This window comes from Plecotus auritus, assembly GCF_963455305.1.
Source record: "Plecotus auritus genome assembly, chromosome: 6".
In the NCBI taxonomy this organism is placed as follows: Eukaryota; Metazoa; Chordata; class Mammalia; order Chiroptera; family Vespertilionidae; genus Plecotus; species Plecotus auritus.
In genome coordinates, this window is record NC_137773.1 from 25,885,925 (window position 1) to 25,907,433 (window position 21,509).

Consider the following 21,509-nt stretch of genomic DNA (forward strand, 5'->3'; position numbering starts at 1 on the left):
AAGTCACAAGCATTGAGAGCTGTTTGTGACCATTTGACAACTCATCGCTGGATTCAGTGGGCAAGTGGAGACTGGCCCTCAGTTCAGTGCCCGTAGTTCATCCAGAACAGGAGAGAAGGCGGGGCATTTAGACAGGTGGGTGGGTAGATGCAGAAGAGAGAGGTTTCCTATTTCCTAAGTAAAAAAGGAAGCCAGGTAAGCACCCCAGAATAAGGCTGGGAGGGAAGTGGTGGAGGTTAGAGTGGGAGGAGTGTGGTACACTAAAGGGATAGAGAAATGTAGTGCTTTGATCTGGCATCATTAAAGACCCCTTGAGGTTAGTAGTTATGAATTCAAAAGAAGCCCGATAGTCCTGGCTGGAGTTGCTCAGTGGTTAGAGCATCAGCCTGCACACCCCAGGGTCTCCGGTTCAATTTCTGTCAAGGTTGCATACCTACCTGGATTGCGGTTCCCTCCCCACCCCTGGTCGCCCCTGGTGGTGGTAGTGGTGGGGCGGGCTGGAGGCAACTAGTTGATGTGTATCTCTCACATCTCTCTCTCTCTCTATCCTTCTCTCTCCTCTCTCCCCCTCCTTCCCTCCTTTGCACTCTCTCTGAAAAGCAATGGAAACAATATACTCTGGTGAGGATTAACAAAACAAAACAGAGGCCTGATAGTAGTGGATGTATATCTCCCTTGTTCAGCAGCTTGGATGAAGCAGCGAGTGACTGGACAGCTGGTTTTATCCAAGGCTAGGCTTTTGCGACCAGTGTGACCATGTGTCGGGGGCAAGTGAGATGATAAAATCATAAATGTAAAAGCCATTGCCTCACAGACCTTCCTTATGCATTCTAGCTAACATCATTTACTACCTACTGCTCCTGCAACTTTAATCCATTATCCTGTTTATTTTCCCATTTGGTTAATTGGTTATCACTGCTACTGACTGTGCTTTATTTACCGCTGAATCCAGTGCTACCACAGTGCTTGGTGCATAGTAGGTGTTCAGTACCTACTATGGTGAAGAACTTATTGAATGAATGGATCACTTGCTCCTTCTCATCCCATGTGCACAGTCCGAGGGAAGAACACGAAAAATTCTTTTTCTAACTTCTTGTTGTTTTCTCCGTGGTGTTTAATCTTTAAGACGCAAAGGAATTTTTGGAGCGAGCTACTAAACTTGAGACCCAAAGTCCAGCCTGGGAGGCAGCTGCCCGGGCCCTGTCTCACTGTACTAACAAGGAGGGTTATATTACCGCTCCTAGGCTCGGAGGATGGCTGTTTACCGTGTTTATTCCTTTTTCAGGGTGGCCATCACCAGTTTACAGCTTACTCTGTGGCTCCAGACCAAGTGATGACACAAAGGCACAAACAAGTCCCAAAGTCCAAGGCTCCAAGGCCTGGCGGGCAGCTCCGGGCCTGGAAAGTGCGGTCCGCAGGCACCGCGGGGGAGGGGGTCCCGGCCGCTCCTGGCGCCTCCAAGCGGCGACTGTGGGGCCCGAGAGTGCCGGGTGCGCCTCCCCTGCTTCGCCGCCGACTGAGGACGTTGGCGGAAGAGGGCGGGGACGTGACCGCTTGTCTGTTTCTCCGAGCGGACAATAAAGTTTCAAAGTTTGAAAGAGGAGGAAAAAACCTACGCCCCCTGGGTCGCCCTCGTGTGGTGGCCTGCAGTCTGGGTGGAGCTCGGGTGGCCCTGCGCTCGCGGAGGCGTGGCGGGCGCGGGGGCGCGTGGGGATGGGGGTCACTGTGGAGGTGCACCAGGTGTACAAGTACCCCTTCGAGCAGGTGGTCGCCAGCTTCCTCCGAAAGGTACCCGCCCGGCTCTGGTCTGGGGCTCCGGTTCTCCCGCGCCTTCTCTGCCCGCCAGCTGTCTGCGCGCCTGACGCCCAATTCTGCAGCTGTTCCTCTCCCCTCCCGTCTCCGCGTCCCCATCTCCCCTGGCCTCTCTTCTTCCCACTTGTCCTCTTTGTCCCCCTTGTCCCCTCTTGTCCCCCCTCCGCTCCCCACGCGAGAGTCCGCACCCCCATCTCCCCCCCCCACCCCCCCCACCTGCGGTCTGCCTCCTGGCTGTGCTGGGCGAGGGTGGAGGTTTCCTCGAAGGCTCCCCCCTCCGGCAGAGGGAAGGCTCCGTGTGCGGCCTCACGTTCACTCTGCTCAGGCTAAGGGGAGAGTTACAGGAAGCCCAAGTTCTGGGGCCCCGTGGATGTTGTGTATGACTTGTCGTCTTTCAAGGACCCCTTAAAAGCGATGGGGGGTGGGGGGGTCACTGAAGCCATCATCTTTCTATCGCCTGCCCACTTTCTCTTTTATTAAACAGCTGTGGGACTTGGGGCAGATGGCTTACCCTGCCTGTGCCTTAGTTTCGCAATCTGTGAAATGGGGAAAACAATAGTATCAGCTCCCACGGTTGGTTGGGAGGAATCAAGTGAGATAATTCATGTAAAGTGCTTATCCCAGTGACGATGCCTCTAAAATGTTGCTGTTGTTTGTGCTACTATAACGGAGCACCCTAGCCTTAGTACTCAGTGGCCCTCTTTATCCCAAGGGCTCCTCCGAGGAGGACCGAGGTTCCTCGCAATAGGATGATGGGAAATTTCTTTGAAAAAATCAAAAGCACCCAGGCCTGGAGGTGGGGCCCTGGACTCTAGTCTGGTTTTACCTTTAGTTAGTTCACTTGCTGACCTTGGTCAAAGGTCATCTTCTCTGCAGGCCTCAGTATCTGCGTCTAAACTGAGCAGATCTTTCAGGTTTCCCTTCAGCTTTCACATTCTTAAGCAAGATTTCACCAATGTGCATGAAGCAACAGCCACGAGGCAGTGCCCTCCATATGCTACTTGGAAGCAAAACTAAGGGAGATGCTGGGGGAGGAAGGTGGTCATTTTTTTAGTGATAAGACCTGACTTTTATTAGAGGAGATTATGAAGTTGGGAGCTCAGGTCACAAAGGAGTGAGTAGGATGCTGGTGAACATGATGTCACCATAGAGGCCTGTTTGGGGAGGTGGGGGAGATGCCAGCTTGTTCATGGCACCTGTTGGGTGCTCAATAAAAAAATCGGAGGAATGATCAGTGAAGCCCGAATTAGTGACCTGATGTGGTCTTTGCCTTAAGCTAGGCTTCTTGGTCCAAAAGAGAAGTAGTGAACACCCTTTTTTTGTTGTTAGGATCAGCACTTTGGAGGGCGGATTCTCTCATGCCACTGCTTCTTGGAAAGCCTTTCTGGATTGTCCTCATCAGGAAGTGATCTCTGTCTTGTCAGAACTGGAGGGGCACTTTGACCATCTTCTACAGTGTTAGTTACTTCTGTGCATACCTTTTACCCTCATTAGACTACTAGAGGCCCGGTGCACGAAATTCGTGCACGGTAGGGTCCCTAGGCCTGGCCGGCGATCAGGGCTGATCTGTGGGGCAACCAGCAGGGCAATTGGGGGGCCCCCGTTGGCACCTGCCTTGGCCAGCCTGGTGCTGCCCGCTCGCCGGCTCCACCCACCACTGCCACTGGCACCCACCTTGGCTGGCCTGGGGCCTGTAGGCTGGGGGCAGCTTCTGCATTGAGCATCTGCTCCCTGGTGGTCAGTGTGCATCATAGCCATTTGGTCAATTTGTATATTAGGCTTTTATTATATAGGACAGTGGCCGGCAAACCGTGGCTTGCGAGCCACATGTGGCTCTTTGGCCCCTTGAGTGTGGGTCTTCCACAAAATACCACATGCGGGCACGCATGTACAGTGGGATTGAAACTTCGTGGCCCATGCGCAGAAGTCGGTTTTCGGCCTGGGCGAGTCTATTTTGAGGAAGTGGTGTTAGAAGAAGTTTAAGTTTAAAAAATTTGGCTCTCAAAAGAAATTTCAATCGTTGTACTGTTGATATTTGGCTCTGTTGACTAATGAGTTTGCTGACCACTAATATAGGATAAGCTTCGGCAGTGCATACTCTTGAAGAAGCACATAGCACAATGCTGAGCTCTCATTTAAAGTACTTGGCGCGCGTCAAGATTCTGGGCTAAATGTTTTTTTTTCTCTCTCCATTTTCATTGAACAGTGTTTAGAAATTCTGTGTGCTAGGCTCTGTGGAGCTGATGGCTTCTCATGGGTGAGAGTGACATTAATAAATGATCAACAAAACGAACACAGTTTCAATTCATGATGCGTATTTATACAGGGAAAGTTCGTGGAGGCCTGCTGAATCCTGGTGGCCATTAGGAAAGGCTTCCTAGAAAGAGTGGCAGTTGTGAAATAGTGGCTGAAGCACGAATAGGAATTTCCCAGGCAAGAAGGGAGAGGGGAGGATGTGCTTTCATGCGTTATCATGTTTACTTCTCCCATAAGCTTCAGGAAGTAATTATCATTGACTTCCATTTCACAGTCTGGAAAAATTGTGGTTTGGAGAAGTTTAAGCACCTTTTCCAAGTTCCCAGAGCTAGCAGGTGGGAGAGCCAGGATTTCAACATTTCTGAATCCAAAACCCACAACCCTGATCACCAGCCTGCTTGTACCAAGTAAGAACACAGATGATTATAGTCGACCCTCAGTACCCTTTGGGATTGGTTTCAGGACCCCTGTCCTCCCTCAGATACCAAAATCCGAGGATACTCAAGTCTCATACATAAAATGGTGTAGCATTTGCCCATAACCTGTGTTTGCATATAGGCTAAAGTAGAGTGTGCCTATGCATAACTTCCTTTGTGTGGATTCAACGTAGTGTTTATTGAGTGGCAAATTCAAGTTTTGCTTATTGGAACGTCCTGGGCTTTTCCCCCCCAACTATTTTCTTTCTTTTTAAAAAAATAAGTCTTTATTGTTCAGATTATTACAATTGTTCCTCTTTTTTCTCCCCATAGCTCCCCTCCACCCGGTTCCCACCCCACCCCATGCCCTTACCCCCCCCCCCTCATTGTCCTCGTCCATAGGTGTTCAATTTTTGTCCAGTGTCTTCCCGCACCCCCCGCACCCTCTTCCCCGCCCCCCCGAGAATTGTCAGTCCACTCCCTTTCTATGCCCCTGATTCTATTATATTCACCAGTTTATTCTATTCATCAGATTTTTTATTCACTCAATTTTTAGATTCACTTGTTGATAGATATGTATTTGTTGTCACTTTGTTGTTCATAATTTTTATCTTTACCTTTTCTTCCTCTTCTTAAAGAATACCCTTCAGCATTTCATATAATACTGGTTTGGTAGTGATGAACTCCTTTAGCTTGTTCTTATCTGTGAAGCTCTTTATCTGACCTTCAATTTTAAATGATAGCTTTCCTGTGTAGAGTAATCTTGGTTGCATGTTCTTGCTATTCATCACTTTGAATATTTCCTGCCACTCCCTTCTGGCCTGCATAGTTTCTGTTGAGAAATCAGCTGACAGTCAGATGGGTACTCCCTTGTAGGTAACTAACTGTTTTTCTCTTGCTGCTTTTAAGATTCTCTCTTTGTATTTTGCCCTTGGCATTTTAATTATGATGTGTCTTGGTGTGGTCCTCTTTGGATTCCTCTTGTTTGGAGTTCTCTGCGCTTCCTGGACTTGTAAGTCTGTTTCTTTCACTAGGTAGGGGAAGTTTTCTGTCATTATTTCTTCAAATAGGTTTTCAATATCTTGTTCTCTCTCTTCTTCTGGCACCCCAATAATTCGGATGTTGGTACGCTTGAAGTTGTCCCAGAGGCTCCTTATACTATCTTCATATTTTTGGATTCTTTTTTCTTTTTGCTTTTCCAGTTGGGTGTTTTTTGCTTCTTCGTATTTCAAATCTTTGACTTGATTCTTGCGATCCTCTACTCTGCTGTTGGATTTCTGTATAGTATTCTTTATTTCAGTCAGTGTATGCTTAATTTCTAGTTGGTCCTTTTTCATATCCTTGAGGAAATTTCTCGGAGGTTTCTAGAAGATTCTTGAGTAACCTTATAACCGTGGTTTTGAACTCTATATCCAGTCGTTTGCTTTCCTCCATTTCTTTCATTTGTGACCTGTTTCTTTGTCTCCACATTTTGGCTGCTTCCCTGTGTTGATAGAGTGGCTTTGTGTGCTAGGTGTCCTATAGGGCCCAGTGGCTCAGCCTCCTCATTCACCTGAGGTGGACACTCTTGGTGCACCCCTTTGTGGGATGTGATCACAGTCTTGTTGTAGTTAAGCCTTGATTGCTGTTGGTATCACTGGGTGGAATTGACCTCCAGACCAATTGGCTGTGAGGACCAGTTGTGTCTACAGTGGGAGGACTTCTGTGCTGGAGACACCCTTATGAGGCAGGACTTGCTTCAGTGGGGCTTTGGTGCCCCCTGAGTCTGCCCCCTGAGTGTGTCACTTATGGATCTGAAGAGTTGTAATCTGGTGTGGTCTCACTTTGACCACTGGGTACACTGGCTCTTGGATCTCCAAGGAGGTGCAAAGCCAACCACTGCCTGAGGCCACCCAGCAGGAGCTACAGAGAGATCTGCAGATTCCTCCTCTTTGTCTGGGGTTTGGAGGTGCCCACATGAGGCATAGCTGTGAAGCAATGCAGGCTGCTGATGAGCCTTAGGCCTTCTTTTGGAAGCTCTGGGGCTCTTTGACCCAGCTGCAGTTTGTTAGGTTAGGTTGCAAAAGGCCAGACCATTCATATGCAAACGCCTCTGTGCACAGCTTGGGTGGGGTTTTAAATTGGGTGGGGCGGGGTCTCAAGGAATCATGGGGCGGTGCAAACAGCAATGGTGGCCTGTTGGCCTGGCCCTGGATAGGTCCCTGGTTCTCTGTGTCCCGTGACCCGTATAGGAACAGTGAATGCTGCGACCACCTCTGAGAGAAAGCCACCCTCATGTTCTGGCCCGATGCCAGACAGTCCAGTTTCTCCCCATATGAGTCTGGGTCCCCAGAGTCTCGCCGAGTACTGGAATTCAGAGCAGTCGGGAGTTTGTATCTTCCTCCTGATTGAAAAAGACCACAGCGTACCCAGTTGCCAGCCTGTTTCCGCGTGCGCCTCCGTACCTTTGCTCTTCCGCACCTCTACATCTCCTCCCAGTCTAGATGCGCTTTTCTCTTTCCTTCTTGTTGTAGAACTTCCACGCAGCCAGCCTTCCTGTGGTTCTGGATGAAATCTGTTTTTTTTTTTAGTTGTAGTTTGGATGTGGTTGTGCGAGACAGGAAGTTCAGGTGTTTCCCTGTGCCACCATCTTGGTTCCTCTCCCCCGCCCAACTATTTTCAATCCCTGGTTGGTTGGATACAGAGAACTGATTGTACTGAGGGGGTAAAATGTTTCCGAATCAACTCTGCTTTGCTCTCTATTTCAGTTTCCTTTTGTCCACAGTCTTCTCTGAGGGTTTATTCATCTGGGTGGACCTTTGGTGCCTGCTATAAGGGTATGGCTTTGCTGTGTGATAGGGTGAGAAAATACAGTGTTTCAGTTACCTGCTGCAGTGTAACAAATCACCCCTGTTATTTAGAGGCTTAAACCAATAACAGGATTCTCACGATTCTGTGGTTGACTGAGCTCAGCTGAGAGATTTTTGTGTGCCACGTGTTGTAAGCTGAGGTCACCTATATCTGCATTCAGTTAGGACCTAGAAGAATTCTTATAAAATACGTAGCAAACTGCCTGGCACATAGTAAATGAAGACTGAGGAGGACATTTTGGAAGGTAGGGGCAGGGAAAGGGAAGGAGAACATTTGCAGAAAAGGCCTAGTGATGGGACAGTGTCAACACTATGGACAACATGACACTTCCATTGTTTCTATTCAAAAGCAATCTTCACAGATCCCTGGGAGGGGCTATGTGACTATTTCTGAGACATCGGTAAATCCAATGGCTGTGAGAATCTTCATCTTATATTATTTAAAGCTGTTGGCAGTGGTGAGAATGACACCAGGTGTTAGACCAGTGAGGTTAGACCCGTGGGGTCAGACTGGACCTTGGTTCGGCAACCTCGGTACTTGAGTTCTGGCTAGGAAAGAATTCATAGCCAAGACTCAAACCATAAGAGTAAGTTTATTAAGAAAGTCACAGAGGTAGAAGAAGTGAGTGGTAGAATAAATGGGCTCAGGAAACAAGTTACAGAGCAAAAGAAGGGGCCTTTGGATCTTAGGAGAGAGAAGGGTAAAGGTAATGTTGCTGAGGGTGTGGGGGCAAAGGAGGAGGATGGGGAGGGGAAAGGTCCTCTGTCCTAAGGGGTTTTAAGGGTCGGATTTTAGGGGAGGTCTCAGGGGAGGATCTTAATAGCAGCTTTCGAGGTGTGTCTTTTCAGGGTTGCGGTCCCACTGATTGGTTGGCGCCAGGCAGGGATCATTAGTCACTGCTGCTAGTCCTGAGGTCTGCTGTGGTGTGCCTGTCTGGTTTTGCTGCTTTTCTGGGCCTGGATCCTAAACACAACTAAAGCCTAGATGTCTTTGATGTGGGTCAGAACCTCACTGTCCTGGGGGCTTAATGCTTAAGGGCTGTTCTCTGGCCCCCTTGTTCATCCCCCCTCTAAGGGGGTCTAACCCTCATGACTAGCGACATGTCAGGGGAGGGAAGGTCAGGGGAAGTCTGAACCTCATGACCAGCGGTAGGAAAAGTCAGGGGGTCTAACCCACATGACCAGCATTATCCTGGAAAGGAAAGATTACCGGGGGGGGGGGGGTGATGAGGGGGGGGGGTGAGATCCTTGTTTTCTGCCCTGGTGACCTTCTATTCCTGGCCCATCGTCCTTGCTCTGCTCATGTCTGTCCATCTGCCTACCACAGAGCCATGACCCGGAAGTCAGTAGACCTGGACTCAGTCACTGTGCTGTGCCTGTTAAAAGCAGTTTTCAGGTGGCCTCAGGGAACAGTTCCACCAGCCTATGCTGTGCCCTTGTGCAAATTAGAAAGAGGAATCACCTAGGGGTTTTATTCCACAAGGTCATAGTAAGCAGGGCCAGGGAAAGTACAGGGTCTGTTTGTGCAAATTACAAAACAGTGCTCCTTCCTCTAGGTGGTGCAGCCCGTGTGCAGGCAGCTCGTGTGCAGGGAGCTACATGTGGCCATCTAAGGTGAACCTACCATCTTAATTTCTCATCTGTGAATGCCAGGTACCCCACCTGTCTCCCAGGATGGTGGGAAGACCAAATGTGTAACACTTTGACAAGCATAAGCTTTTTATAAGCCTAAAAGTTGTCGGAATGATATTTATATAAATATATACATGTATTTTTTTTTTATTTTTTTTTTTGGCAAAATACACTTCTCTTTTAGTCGTCTTGTAGTGTTTTCAAAGGAAAGCACTTGGCAGAGGGGACAATCATATGAGGATCTCTGGGAAGCCTTGAATCTGATTTTGTACAATGGCATGTTTGAGGCCTCTTCAGCGCCAAGGAGGTTCTATTTTAAATAGAGTCTCCTGATCTGTGGCTTTGGTATGTTAGGACTTGCCTTCCAAGTTATAATATACTACTATTTTTAAAACCTGAGAAATGTTTGCTCTTACACCTGCCTGTTGGGTACCACAGGCAGAATATTAGCTACATGTTTTCAAAGCTAAGTGGCACCTTGAAAACAAACAGCACAGCACTCTTTGTTCATGAAATGTGTATAGTGTTTCTCAATGAACTCTTCCTGGAGGAATACTGTGAAACCCGAAATGGGTTATTCATCCAATGCTGAGCTGTGCTGTCCCTGAACTACCGTGTCAATGCACCTGACAGTGTATGTTGTGTTCTGTCTTTGCATGACAAGTGAACACAAAGTTGCATAGAGGAACGGAGCAGTCTGGAAGGTCACTCACCTCTGGAAGCCCACAGGGGTCTGTTTAATGGGCTTAGCGTTCATGAGCTGGATTCAAAGACTTCTTAAATTTTGTATACCAGAAATTTAAAGTCATTTGACTGGATTTTCTTGTTGACCCCCAAACGAGGCCACAGAAGTTACAGTTTTTCTTACCATAGAGTTGATCAGGTTGATTTTCTTCTTATGCTACAGGCAAAAGAGTGAATAGAGGGTAAGCTTCATGGGCAGGGATTCTGCCATTTCTTCCTGATGTATCCCAAGTACCCAAAGAGATCCTGGAACAATCAACAAATCCTTATTGAATGAGGGAATGGAACATACTCTTCTGGGATTTAGCCTTATATAACTTCAGACCAAGTCAGTGTGGGATTTAGTAACATGCCTTTACTTTGTGGACTGTAATAAAATGGACAGATTAAAATAATTTCTTTGCTTCAACAGTGACCTCAGGTTTTATTTATCCTAGCCAGCAGTCTGATGTGCTAAACAAAATGGTTTGAGTGTTTTCCCTTAAACTCATAAAGGGGATTTATGAATGCTATTTCCATTTAGAGTACAAAGTTGATTGGGTAATTAATAACGTTTCCATTTCTGATCCTATCTCTTCCCCCTTGCAAATTTGACACTTACTTGTCTGGAATGTCTCCCTCTGCAGAGCTCCTGAAATATTTGGGGTGAATCCACATTTCCAGAATAAATGATGTGACAAATGAGAAGACCTAGTTTAACATAATGGTTGTTATTCTGTTGGCTCACACTGTAATAGTGTTTGTTCCCTTTTACCTTCTTATCCTCAATTCTACTAGAAGGTTAGGCACGATGTGGAGGGGCATGGTACAGACATGGGGAGATGGACTCTGACATCAGATGGGGGCCCAGAGTGCTTGTAGTTGTGTGAGCTTAGGCAAGTCCTTTCATTTTTCTATTCCTCAGTTTGCAAAATCAGAAGAATAAAAGCTATCCTCTGGAATTGGGGGAAATAAATTGGATAATGCACATACACATACATAGCTTAATGTTGGCACACAGTAGGTGCTTTAAAAGAACTTGTTATACATTATGATAGTAATGCTACTACTACTAATATTAATTTATCACACTATTTCATGAACCTAAAAATTAAAAGCCTAGAGAAGTAATCTACGGATATCTTTACTAGAGTAATAAAGGATAGGGTGAGCATGAATAAAGTTGCATATTTGAATCATGACTTATTTTTAAAATGTCATTTATAAACATTAAAGTACACTTGGTAACTTATCTCAGGGAGGCTTTAGCTTAAACAGTGCACAAAAGACAGGAGATCTTTAACTATCAAAGTACTAGTAGTTAAACATTCATTATATGTCTACTAATAGACATCCAAATAAGTGTGTGCCCTGGGAGATGAGAAGGTAAATAAAACATAGCCCTGGCCTCAAGGAGCTCACTGTGAAGGGAGACAGAGGGAAAAACATTGATTTTCTGCAATAAGCATTTTCTCAGGGACATGGCACAGGCATACAGTCTGAGTCAAGGTTTGTATTTTAATTATAAATCTGTGAGAACTTTTAGAGTATTTAGAGTTTGATGCCTTTTAAAAAAAGTAAATCATCTCTCTACTATTCTTACTTCTCTGATGTGGTGCTTTCACTAATTCTAGTGGGGAGGGGTGTGTCAGGGAAGACTTGTATCTTATACAAGCTTATAGCTTGTGAGGTTTTACTAGTCTAGGAAAGGAAGAAATATCTTCCCATAGTTTTAACCATCATTTAACTATATTTGGATTACAGGTGGATACTAGTAATATACTTAATGCCACACCACAGTAAATTGCAAGATAAAGACTGAAGCCTTGCCCTAACAGGTTTGGCTCAGTGGATAGAGCGTTGGCCTGCGGACTCAAGGGTCCCAGGTTCGATTCCGATCAAGGGCATGTACCTTGGTTGCGGGCACATACCCAGTAGGGGGTGTGCAGGAGGCAGCTGATCGATGTTTCTCTCTCATTGATGTTTCTAACTCTCTATCCCTCTCCCATCCTCCCTGTAAAAAAATCAAAAAAAAAAAAAAAAAAAAGACTGAAGCCTTGAAACTAAGTGTTAAAAAATGTTGATTCATTCTTTAGTAGCAAAACCAGCTACTGTTCATTGAGGACCTGCATGGTGCCAGATGCTATACTTTATATAAAATTATTTTCTTTAATTCATATAACTACCCTTTGAGGTAGGTATTTTTGTCTAATTTTACAGATGAAGAAACTAAGGCAAGCTGAGATTAAAGTAATTTGCCCAAGACTCCCATAGATGGGCTTCAAACTGAGGTCTCTTGGATTCTAAAACTCATTCTGTTTCAACACTTTGTGACTTCATTTTAATTTTGTTTTTTATTTAATTTTAAATTTAGAAATAATTTAACTTATTAAATGTCGCAAAAACAGCAAAGTGAATTCCAATACACTCTTTACCCAGCTTCCCCAAACCATGTATCATTTTTAAAACCATGGAAATAACATTGATACAATGTTAACTAATCTACAGACCTTATTCAGACTTTGGCCGTGGTCCACTAATATTGTTTTTCCAGAATAAGACCCAATGCAGGATCCCACATTGCATTTAGTTTTTGTGTCTTAGTCTTCTCCGACGGACGTGGGAGAGTTCATTAGTCTTTCAAACCATGGCGCCATGGTGCCTGTGAAGAGTACTGGTCAGTAATTTTGGAGACTTCGGTTGTATCTTTAATGCATTGGGTTTATAAATGCATTTAATGTTGAGTTAAGAGGATTTTCCTTTGTGTCCCAATTATAAACTATTCTTTTCAAAGAACTTCTTTATGTCATTCCCAATTATTAGGACATTTTTGAATGAATGAGGGTGATGTGGTGGTGGTTGGCCTTTGTGTAGCATGAAAACTTTCTAGCCAGAGGGCCTTTGAGGGTCATCTGGTGGTCCCCCACCCTGGCTTCTCAGAGGGCAGCATCGTGGTCTGCATGTCTTAGCTCCTGGTCCTTTGTTCTTTCTACTTCATCATCCTACTGGCCTGAAAGGCCAATGAACAGCCATTCAGAATATCTATTCACTTCACCACTGTTAGAGTTTTTATCATTGAAATTTTGATTAATCAATGACCCCATTGATATTGGTATAAAATTAACTTTGCTTTTCCTTTAAGGTAGACTATTGCATGTAGCTTGTAAAGGGAATTTGGCCTAGTCCAGTGGTCGGCAAACCACGGCTTGCGAGCCACATGTGGCTTGCGAGCCGCAGTTTGCCGCTCTGTTGACTAATGAGTTTGCCGACCACTGGCCTAGCCCATAGTGATTTCATTGTGTAGCTATTCACCAAATCTCTTTTCAGCAGCCTAGGTAGCAAGGATTCCCTTAGTGCTTAACAGGGATGTTAATATACCAGATTTCTTTTAGTCGTCTTTGCTAAAAGAAAGCTCAGCTGCTTCCTGTGCTCTCTTGGATCATGCCATTTGGAAGTTGGTAAACAATGACTCCTTTTGAGGTCATTGACTTTTTTGGGAGGTGGAGTGGGGTGAGGAGTATATTGACCTTTGAGCTTTTAGGAAAGTTGATATTTTACTAACTCCTTACTATCTTAAGAGTAGGCTTTATGAAAGCATATATATATATATATATATATATATATATATATATATATAGAGAGAGAGAGAGAGAGAGAGAGAGAGAGAGAGAGGTAATATACAAATTAGCCAGGATGCCATAACAATCACGACTGGCTCAGGAGGAGGCTGTGTGCACAGATGGGCCCAGAGTGGAGATGCAACACACAGGGGGGCCCACCCTCACTGGGAGACAGCGCGCCAGCAGTCCCGCCTCTGCGCGTGAGCTGCAGAGGAAACACCTTTTTTGACAGCTCATTGGCTAAGCTCCCTGTACGCCACTCACAGTGTTCTTGGTAACTTGGGTAATGAGACTCCAAGAAGGTGATCTAGGGTTTTTCCATCTCACTCCTGGAGGAAAAAATGAAGGTCCGTTACTGGAGGGGCTAAGAAACGTCATATCCTGCCCTAGCCGGTTTGGCTCAGTGGATAGAGCCTTGGCCTGCCGACCGCAGGGTCCGGGTTCGATTCTGATTAAGGGCATGTACCTAGGTTGCAGGCTCCTCCCTGGCCGGGGCCCAGGTCAGGGCTTATGCAGGAGGCAACCAATCGAAGTGTCCCTCTCACATTCATGTTTCTCTCTCTCTTTCCCTCTCTCTTCCACACTCTCTAAAAATCAATGGAAAAATATCCTCAGGTGAGGATAAAAAAAAAAAAAAGGAAGAAATGTCATATCCTATGAAAGATATCTTGAAAATGCCTAAAGAAAGTTGTCATTTTTTTGTGGTGAAGGGACTGGAGTCCGTGTTGATGAAAACACCTTGGTGGCTGCGTGGGCTGGCAGTGGCAGCAGCAGCGGGGTGATGGGGGTGGCGCCTTCCCCTGATCAGCCAGTCGCCTCCCACAGAGGGAGGCCAGACTGTGGCTTGGGCCCGCGTCCTGTGGGGAGCAGGCCTAAGCCGTCAGTAGGACATCCCCTGAGGGCTCTCAGACCGTGAGAGCGGGCAGGCTGGGCTGAGGGACCTCTCCTCCAGTGCATGAATTTTGTGCACCGGGCCTCCAGTGTGTGTGTGTATATATATATATATATATTTTTTTTTTTCTCCTGTAAATAGGAAAGGTAAATAACATATCTTTATGAAGCTCCTCTCACACATGTATTGAGTGTTTTTCCTGTAATTAGATGGACTAAATTTCTTGGCCTCTCACTTTCATAGCTGTGTGTGTGTTTTTATGTGTATTTTGCTTTTACCCAGTATTTTTCAAGTTTTGGGCCTCTTACCTTTTAATATATAAAAAATAAATGAAAGCAAGGTTTATGCCAATGTAGAAGAGTCTCATTTTACTCTTGTTAGACGTTATATACATGTAATGCATACAGTGATTTTTGCAATAGGTTGGTATCTTGGGGAAAGGACTTAGTTTATGCATTCTGTGAAGAAAGTGAAAATCCTAAGTTCAAAATGAAGTTAAATATACCTTAAAAAATCCCTTAAGTCACCCAGAAAATATGGCATGCATGACGTATGTGCACAGGCCCATGCAGTAATTCTTATGCCACTGCAGTTTGTGATCCACTGAGCCACGTCCAAGGGTGGCAGGGTTTTTGAAAGAGATCTGGGTCATCAGACCACTGTGCTTTCATGAGAGTTTTTAGTGTGGAAGGGGGACTGGAAAATCCAAGCCTGCCCTTGCTTGTGTGCAGGCTTTACACCATCCCATTGTGCTTTTAACACTAAGACTCCTTATCTTAACACTTGTTAATAGGTTTACTGTTTTGGAGGTGACTAAATGAGATAGTACATATGGGAGTCTCTAATGCAGCACCCTGCAGGGCCACAGTAAAAGCTCAGTAAGTCTTCAATGGGCTGCTCCTGACCTAGCTCGATCCATTCCACTGTCACCTCTCTGAGCAGCTTTCCCTCTCTCAACCCCTTCTTATCTGACTTCAGATAAATTTTTGTGAATTAAATCATGAATAGTCAAGTTACCACAAGATGATGTCAGATCATTTCAAGTAATGCCAGGTAGGGGGAGCCTCAGCACAGTAAATCCTTACTTTTAAACAAGTTCAAACACTTGCCTTTTATGTCATGGAATTTAGCTGTTGTAAACAAATCTCTGCTGTTTTTTCCCATTCTCATCTGGAAACGTGAGGCTCATGACTATGCAACTCCAAAAGTAGATTTTGCATAGGAAAATGACTCGAATCTTGCAGATGATTTTACTGGAATGAATAGTTCAGGATCTCTTGTGTTTGGTTAATAAAACGTCCATTTTACTTTTGTTATTCACAAGCATTATCTAATGGGTGACCCCTTATTTATTTTACAGTGGCCTATCTCCACAATTTTTATTCCCCTCTTATTTCTTAGTCTGATTTATTTTCTTCATATCTGTGTGTGTGTGTGTGTGTGTGTGTGTATCATTTGTTCCCCCAACTAACATGTGAAGTCTCTAAGTGGCTACAATTTTATTTATTTTATTACTATAGTCTCAGTGTCTGGAACAATGCCTGGCATGCTAGTTACTCAAAAAACTGTTGAATGAAGAACAAATAGAGGTTTCACTATTATTTAGACTGATACCCTTTGACTTAGTAAACAAATATAAGAATTATGTAAAAGTGTGACGTTTCTGAATTTATTATACTCTTTAGGAATTTCCCTGATAACTAAGTGAAGTAATAAGGACTGAAAACTTGGATCACTGCCCTTCTCTAGTGATTACATGTGTAATCTTTTTCATAATTTAGTTCAGTAATCTTCCTACAACTTACATTGTATGTACAATATTCGGTCAGGATGTACTGATGAGTAAAAAATGAGCAAACTAGGACTGCAGTAAAGGAAGTACTCTCATTTTACATTAGTGTGAAAGTTCTAGTATACACACACACACACACACACACACAATTCAGGGCATCCGTGTATCTCAAATATTGCCTTTGCTTCACAGGTGCTGTGTAGGTGAGGTGAGGCCCCTGGCTGAGGAACTGAGTAGCTAAACCCAACCATTTGTAGTGGACATTATCTTCAGGAAGTACTGAAGGCTAAACTTTGAGAAAGCAGTCATCATAATTTTGAGCCTTTTCTTCCCAGAGCAAAAACAGATGAATGAATGAATGATTGAATAACTATTTAAAAAGCCATATTTCTGATTAGTTATCAGGATTGTAGTTACCAGGATGGAAGTGTGAATGACAGTTTGTGGCCTAGAGCATGACGAGATGTGAGGCTGCTTAGGACTAGGATTGCTCTTCCCAGATTGGTTTCCAAACAAGAAGTAAGGTGTATTTTTCAGATTGATCCCTGAGGTCAGTGAGGTTTATCTGCCAAATCATTCCTTCATTCAGCAAATATTTATCGAGTGCCCACTGGCACCACACACTGTGCAGGTGATACAGGAGTGGCCGGGACAGACCATGTTCCCGCTCTCTCAGATTCTGTTCTAATCCAGTGTCCTTTGGGGCCACAGGTATCTTAAAGAATGTGTGAAGGTGAAGGTCCTTTTCCATAAAGTCAAAGTCAGTCAATCAATCAGCCTCTTACACACACACACACACACACACACACACACACGCACGCACGCACGCACGCAGCTGTGCGTGGTGGGGGAGACCCACACTCACTGCGTTTTGCCTTCTATTTGCTGAGGTTCAGAAGACTTGTAGTTCAAGTTTGCCAGGTGGAGGACCCTCTTCTTTTGCCTCCCAGCCTCTTTGCTGCTCTCACCTCCCCCTTAGCACCTTATGATGTCTTGGATAAGACTTCCTGTACTTTTCTTTTCAGATTTGATCACACGATAGAGTAGTAAACCTCTGGGAAAAGAGTCCAAGGGATGCTCAGCAGGCCTGAGTCAGCAGCCAACCTGTCCTGTGGCTTTGAGGAAGTCACTGCCGCTCCCTAAGTCTCTCTTTCTGCATCTGAGCAATGGAAAGGGTTGGGTTTGAGTAACTGATTTGGATGTAGGTTAAGTGGACATGGAAGGCAAGAGAGCATCTGTGGGTACATTACAGTCTTGGTGTTCATTAGCCGGCCGATTTTGAGAAAATTACTTACTTTATCCAAGTCTTAATTCTCACGTGTGAAAGGGGAAAAACAGCATGTATGTCATGGGATAGGTTTGAGAATTAAACTGAAAATATATACACTGCCCAGGACAAAAATGGTAGCTGCTAGCAGCCTTATTATATCCAAATTGTCCTTCAGGGGAAGGCAGTCAATCAATAAACTGTTTATTGAGGACCTGGCATAGACTACTCCTAGGATTAGATTCCTGTGATGCTAACCCAGCTACCAGGCAATGGCATAGGACAGTAGTGAAGGAATTCACGCTGTGTTAGGCCTGGTTGAATTCCCTGGCTCTCCACGCACTAGCTGGTGACCTTAAGCTCGTTGACCTTTATTCAGTTTCCATTTCTGAAAGGTGGGATAATGATATCCCAGAACCAAGTCACAAGGAAGAGGCTGCTAGGGGAGTGAAACGACTGTGCGGGTAGAGCCTTTAGTACAGTGGCTGGCACAAAGAACACTCTTGATTTAATTAGGCTGGTTCAATATTGCTAGTATTAGTTATTGATTAGCTTCACCTAACCTCCCCCTCTGCATCCAGGGCTAGATTGGGTCTAAGAAAGCTTCCCCCTAGAGTTCATTCAGGCCCAGCTGTGTTTCCTCTCACTTACCTGGGCTGAAGTAGTAAAATGAAGGCCCTTGATTGAAAGCGAGCCTTAGACGTTGCTTGGAGAATATTTACTGTTCCCGCGCATAACTGTGGTTACTACGGAATAGTTCACCTTAGTGAAAGATGGGTGCTAATTCTTATGTGCTTTCTTTTAGTATCCCAACCCCATGGACAAAAATGTCATCTCGGTAAACACCGTGGAGGAAAAAAGAGGTAAGTTCTCCGAATTTACCTCACTTCAGTGATGATCATTAAGTGATCCTGATTTTTGTAAAGATGTGTGTTTGCTTGTGGTGTGTGTGTAGCCTGTTATGTTTTAAACAGGTGTAGTTCTATATTTGAGGTGACCGAGAGAAGAGAGCACTGAGCACTTACAGCAGTAGAAGGCTTGCCTACTATGCTCTTGCCCCTTTCTCAGTTAATAATTCATTGATGACAATTATGACAGCTAACATTTTTGAGCACTTAATATGTGCCAGCTACATTTTCATTTATTAACTCATTTAATCTTCAAAACAATGTATAGGGTAGGTATTATGGTTACTTCTATTTAATGAATGAAGAAACCAAGGTAGAGAGAGAAATAACTTGTCCAAGGTTGCGTGATTATATCATCTAACATATTCATATATCATTTTAGAGATGGCAAATGGTTAATAGCATGTGTGTGAGATATGACTGTAAAGTGATTCGATTATGGGCCATAATTGTACTTACTATGTTTCAGTATTGACCAGAGCAAATGATGATAAATTATGCTTGTGTGGCCTGTTGTTGTAAATAAAATTTTATTGGTACTCAGCCACGCCTGTTTGTTTATATTTTATCTATGGCTGCTTCCTAGTGACAACTCCAGAGTTGAATTTTTGCAATAGAGACTATAAGGTTCACAAAACCTAAAATATTTACCACCTGGCCCTTTACAGAAAATGTTTACTGACCCTGGACTAGAATGTAAGTCTTTTCTCTGTCCCTCATATCTCCTATGGAAGCATTCTCTCTCTCGGTATTTGAACTTGAGACCTGGGCACTGCAGGGAACTATAATGATGGGCACAATCCATGTCTAAACCTTTGGAGACACCCAGCCCCCGGTCAGAGTAAACGTATGAGATGCTACTTTTCATTACATGACGTTGAGGCCGCTCGGTGAATAGAAAACTGTCTTTTGCTTGTGAGGTTATTTTCTGCACTTCCACAACTCTTATAAATATATTAAAAAAACTCACACACATTTGCTCAGGTACCTGCACTCAGTGTGGGAGGAACTTGTTATTTGACAAGTCCTGATTTTGTTACTATAACCTAACTTCTTGGAGGCTCAGTCTCTTCATCCGTTCAATGGGAAAATAATAAACCTGCTTTTAGGTTGTTGTGAAGATCAAATGAGAGAACAATGTGCTTATTCCAGAGTGGTATAGGAACATTGATTATAATTTCCACCATCGACCAGGGCATCTTTGCCTGTAGGAGTGGCTAATCCATTTCAGTATGTGTGCTGCAAACATGGGATGAGATGGCAGGAGGAGTGCCGATCGGCAGAGAAGACAGACCAGTCTCTTACCCTGTCAGCAGCTTCCAGTCAGAAGCTTGTTTGCACCAAGGTTCAGGGCTCCTGTGGCCTGAGCCGTGAGCAACCTCGTAGGAGTGTGGCCTAGTGACAATGCTTCAGAGTTTATCTTTTTCTCTACTTTTTCTGAACTCACATTTATTGAGTGGTTTCTTTTTTGTTTTGTGTGTGCTTTTTTTTTACATTCCTGGTGTTATTCTGGAAACTTCCTTCCAAAACAGTAGTTCCAGTCTTGGGGAGTCTCTGCTCCCCTATGAGAAAGGTATGCCTAATATAATTAATTATAAGTTTACATTTTGTAGCCAGAAATCAGGGCTTGAAAACATGTTTGGTGCAGAAGATGGTAGAATCAGATTCTCTATATTTTTTTGGTTAAAACATTCTCTTCGTTGGAGTTGAGCAGGAGGCTCACTGGCCATTGTCATTGGAGTGTTGACATTGATAGTTCACAGCAGTGAACAATTTGTGATCTTTTATCCTTGATTTTAGAATGTGCACTTGTGAGTAGCTGTTTACACATATTCCTTGATCACAGATAAGTGTATTTGGAATGATTTGGCCCAGAAAAGTAGTCTGAGACCCTAAGTTTTGAGTTAAAATTTTTTTTAGGAATTCTACAGATAGGAAATGGAGATCAACATTCAAAGTTTTATTGACCGTAGACAAGCGTACATTTCCTTAAATATCCTTTTGAGTGTAAAATTTTTCTATTTCTAGATGTGTCAACAGGGATCATCTATAGAAAGAGGATTGCAATCTGTCGGAATGTGGTTCCAGAAATTTTAAGGAAGGTAAATTCATTTCAAAATTTTAGCAGCTTTGGTGTAACATTGGGTAATTTTCTAGTCATGAAAAGAGCATTTTCTGATGGAAAGCAGCATTAGAACTTTCCCAGTTCTCCTGCCTCATAGCCCTTCAGAGAAAGAAAGATTTATTATATCCAGCCTCCGTTTTTACCTCCTTCTTTTCATGAACCCCTGAAGGCCGGCTGTCTGGAGCCATTTTCAGTGCCCTAGAAACCAGCCTGAGGTCAGACATGAGAAGTAATGCTTTTTTTTTTTTTTTAAAGATTTTTTTGTTGGTTTCATAAAGAAAGGAAGGGAGAGGGAAGGAGAGAGAAACATCAAAATGAGAGCAAAACAGTGATCGGCTGCCTGCTGCATGCTCCCTACAGGAGATCGAGACTACATCCTGGGCATGTGCCCCAACCTGGAATCTAACCAGCCACCTTTCAGTGCATGGGCTGACACCCAACCAACCGAGCCACCCCAGCCAGGGCCAACCTCAGTTTTGGCAGATGCCACTGGAGATAGTTGTTTTCCTGTCTGGTTCTGTGTCTTTCTGTTTTGTGGATGACTCTTAGTGGACATAGAGCTGGTCTGTACTTATTTTAAAGATACCTTGGACATTTGACATCAAGTGACCATCTTTCCTTATCTGTCCATGGTTAGATGTGACTCTTAAGTAAGAATGGTCAGAGGTGAGCAGACGGTAGATATTTTGTCAGATCTTTAGTAGGGGAGGTAAAAGCTTCAGTTTCTGTTTCACTCTCAAGGAGGACCCTTATTTCAGGGAGTAGAATGCTCTTGGTGCTCTCCGTAAGCCTTTTTCTGTAAAATGATGGTGTTGATGATGAAATCTTCATGATAGCAAATTGTTTTCTTTCTTTGAAATCCTTCAGCACACTGGTGATTATTGGAAAAAAAGGTAAGTGGAAATTTTAAATCACATTGCTCAAACTGTAGAGAAATTAGTGACAAAAGCCTTTTTAGAATCATTAGGAAATACGAGGAGAGCATCCTGATTCACAGTTTTAAAAATTTCTCAGATGTTTCAGCCTGGAAGTGATTCTGCGTGTGTGACGTGGAGCCCAGCTGGGCTCCTGCCCACGAGCTTGGAAATGACATTGCTGCGCCGTCTGTAGGAAAAATGGTGGCTTCTATCACTTCTGTCACATTCTTTAGTGGGAAGAAAGGTGATGTGACAATGAAAATGAGCTTTCTTTTACTTTCCAGGTGGTAAAATGTGTTT

At 44.2% G+C, this 21,509-nt stretch overlaps 1 protein-coding gene across 3 annotated transcripts in view; it reads left to right on the forward strand.

Moving 5' to 3' along the window:
• The window catches only part of PRELID2 (PRELI domain containing 2), a 90,631-nt gene that overhangs the window by 18,103 nt on the left and 51,019 nt on the right, over window positions 1–21,509 (forward strand). Inside the window, exons 1-3 of one of the 3 annotated variants that reach the window (XM_080673050.1) lie at window positions 1,601–1,788; window positions 18,065–18,122; window positions 20,196–20,269. In XM_080673050.1, the coding sequence (XP_080529176.1) occupies window positions 1,714–1,788; window positions 18,065–18,122; window positions 20,196–20,269 (207 nt within the window). In that variant the 5' untranslated portion in view covers window positions 1,601–1,713. Of the gene's footprint in view, window positions 1–1,600; window positions 1,789–8,893; window positions 8,948–18,064; window positions 18,123–20,195; window positions 20,270–21,509 lie in introns of those variants that run through there. The other 2 variants (XM_080673051.1, XM_080673052.1) reach the window with 2 other exon arrangements.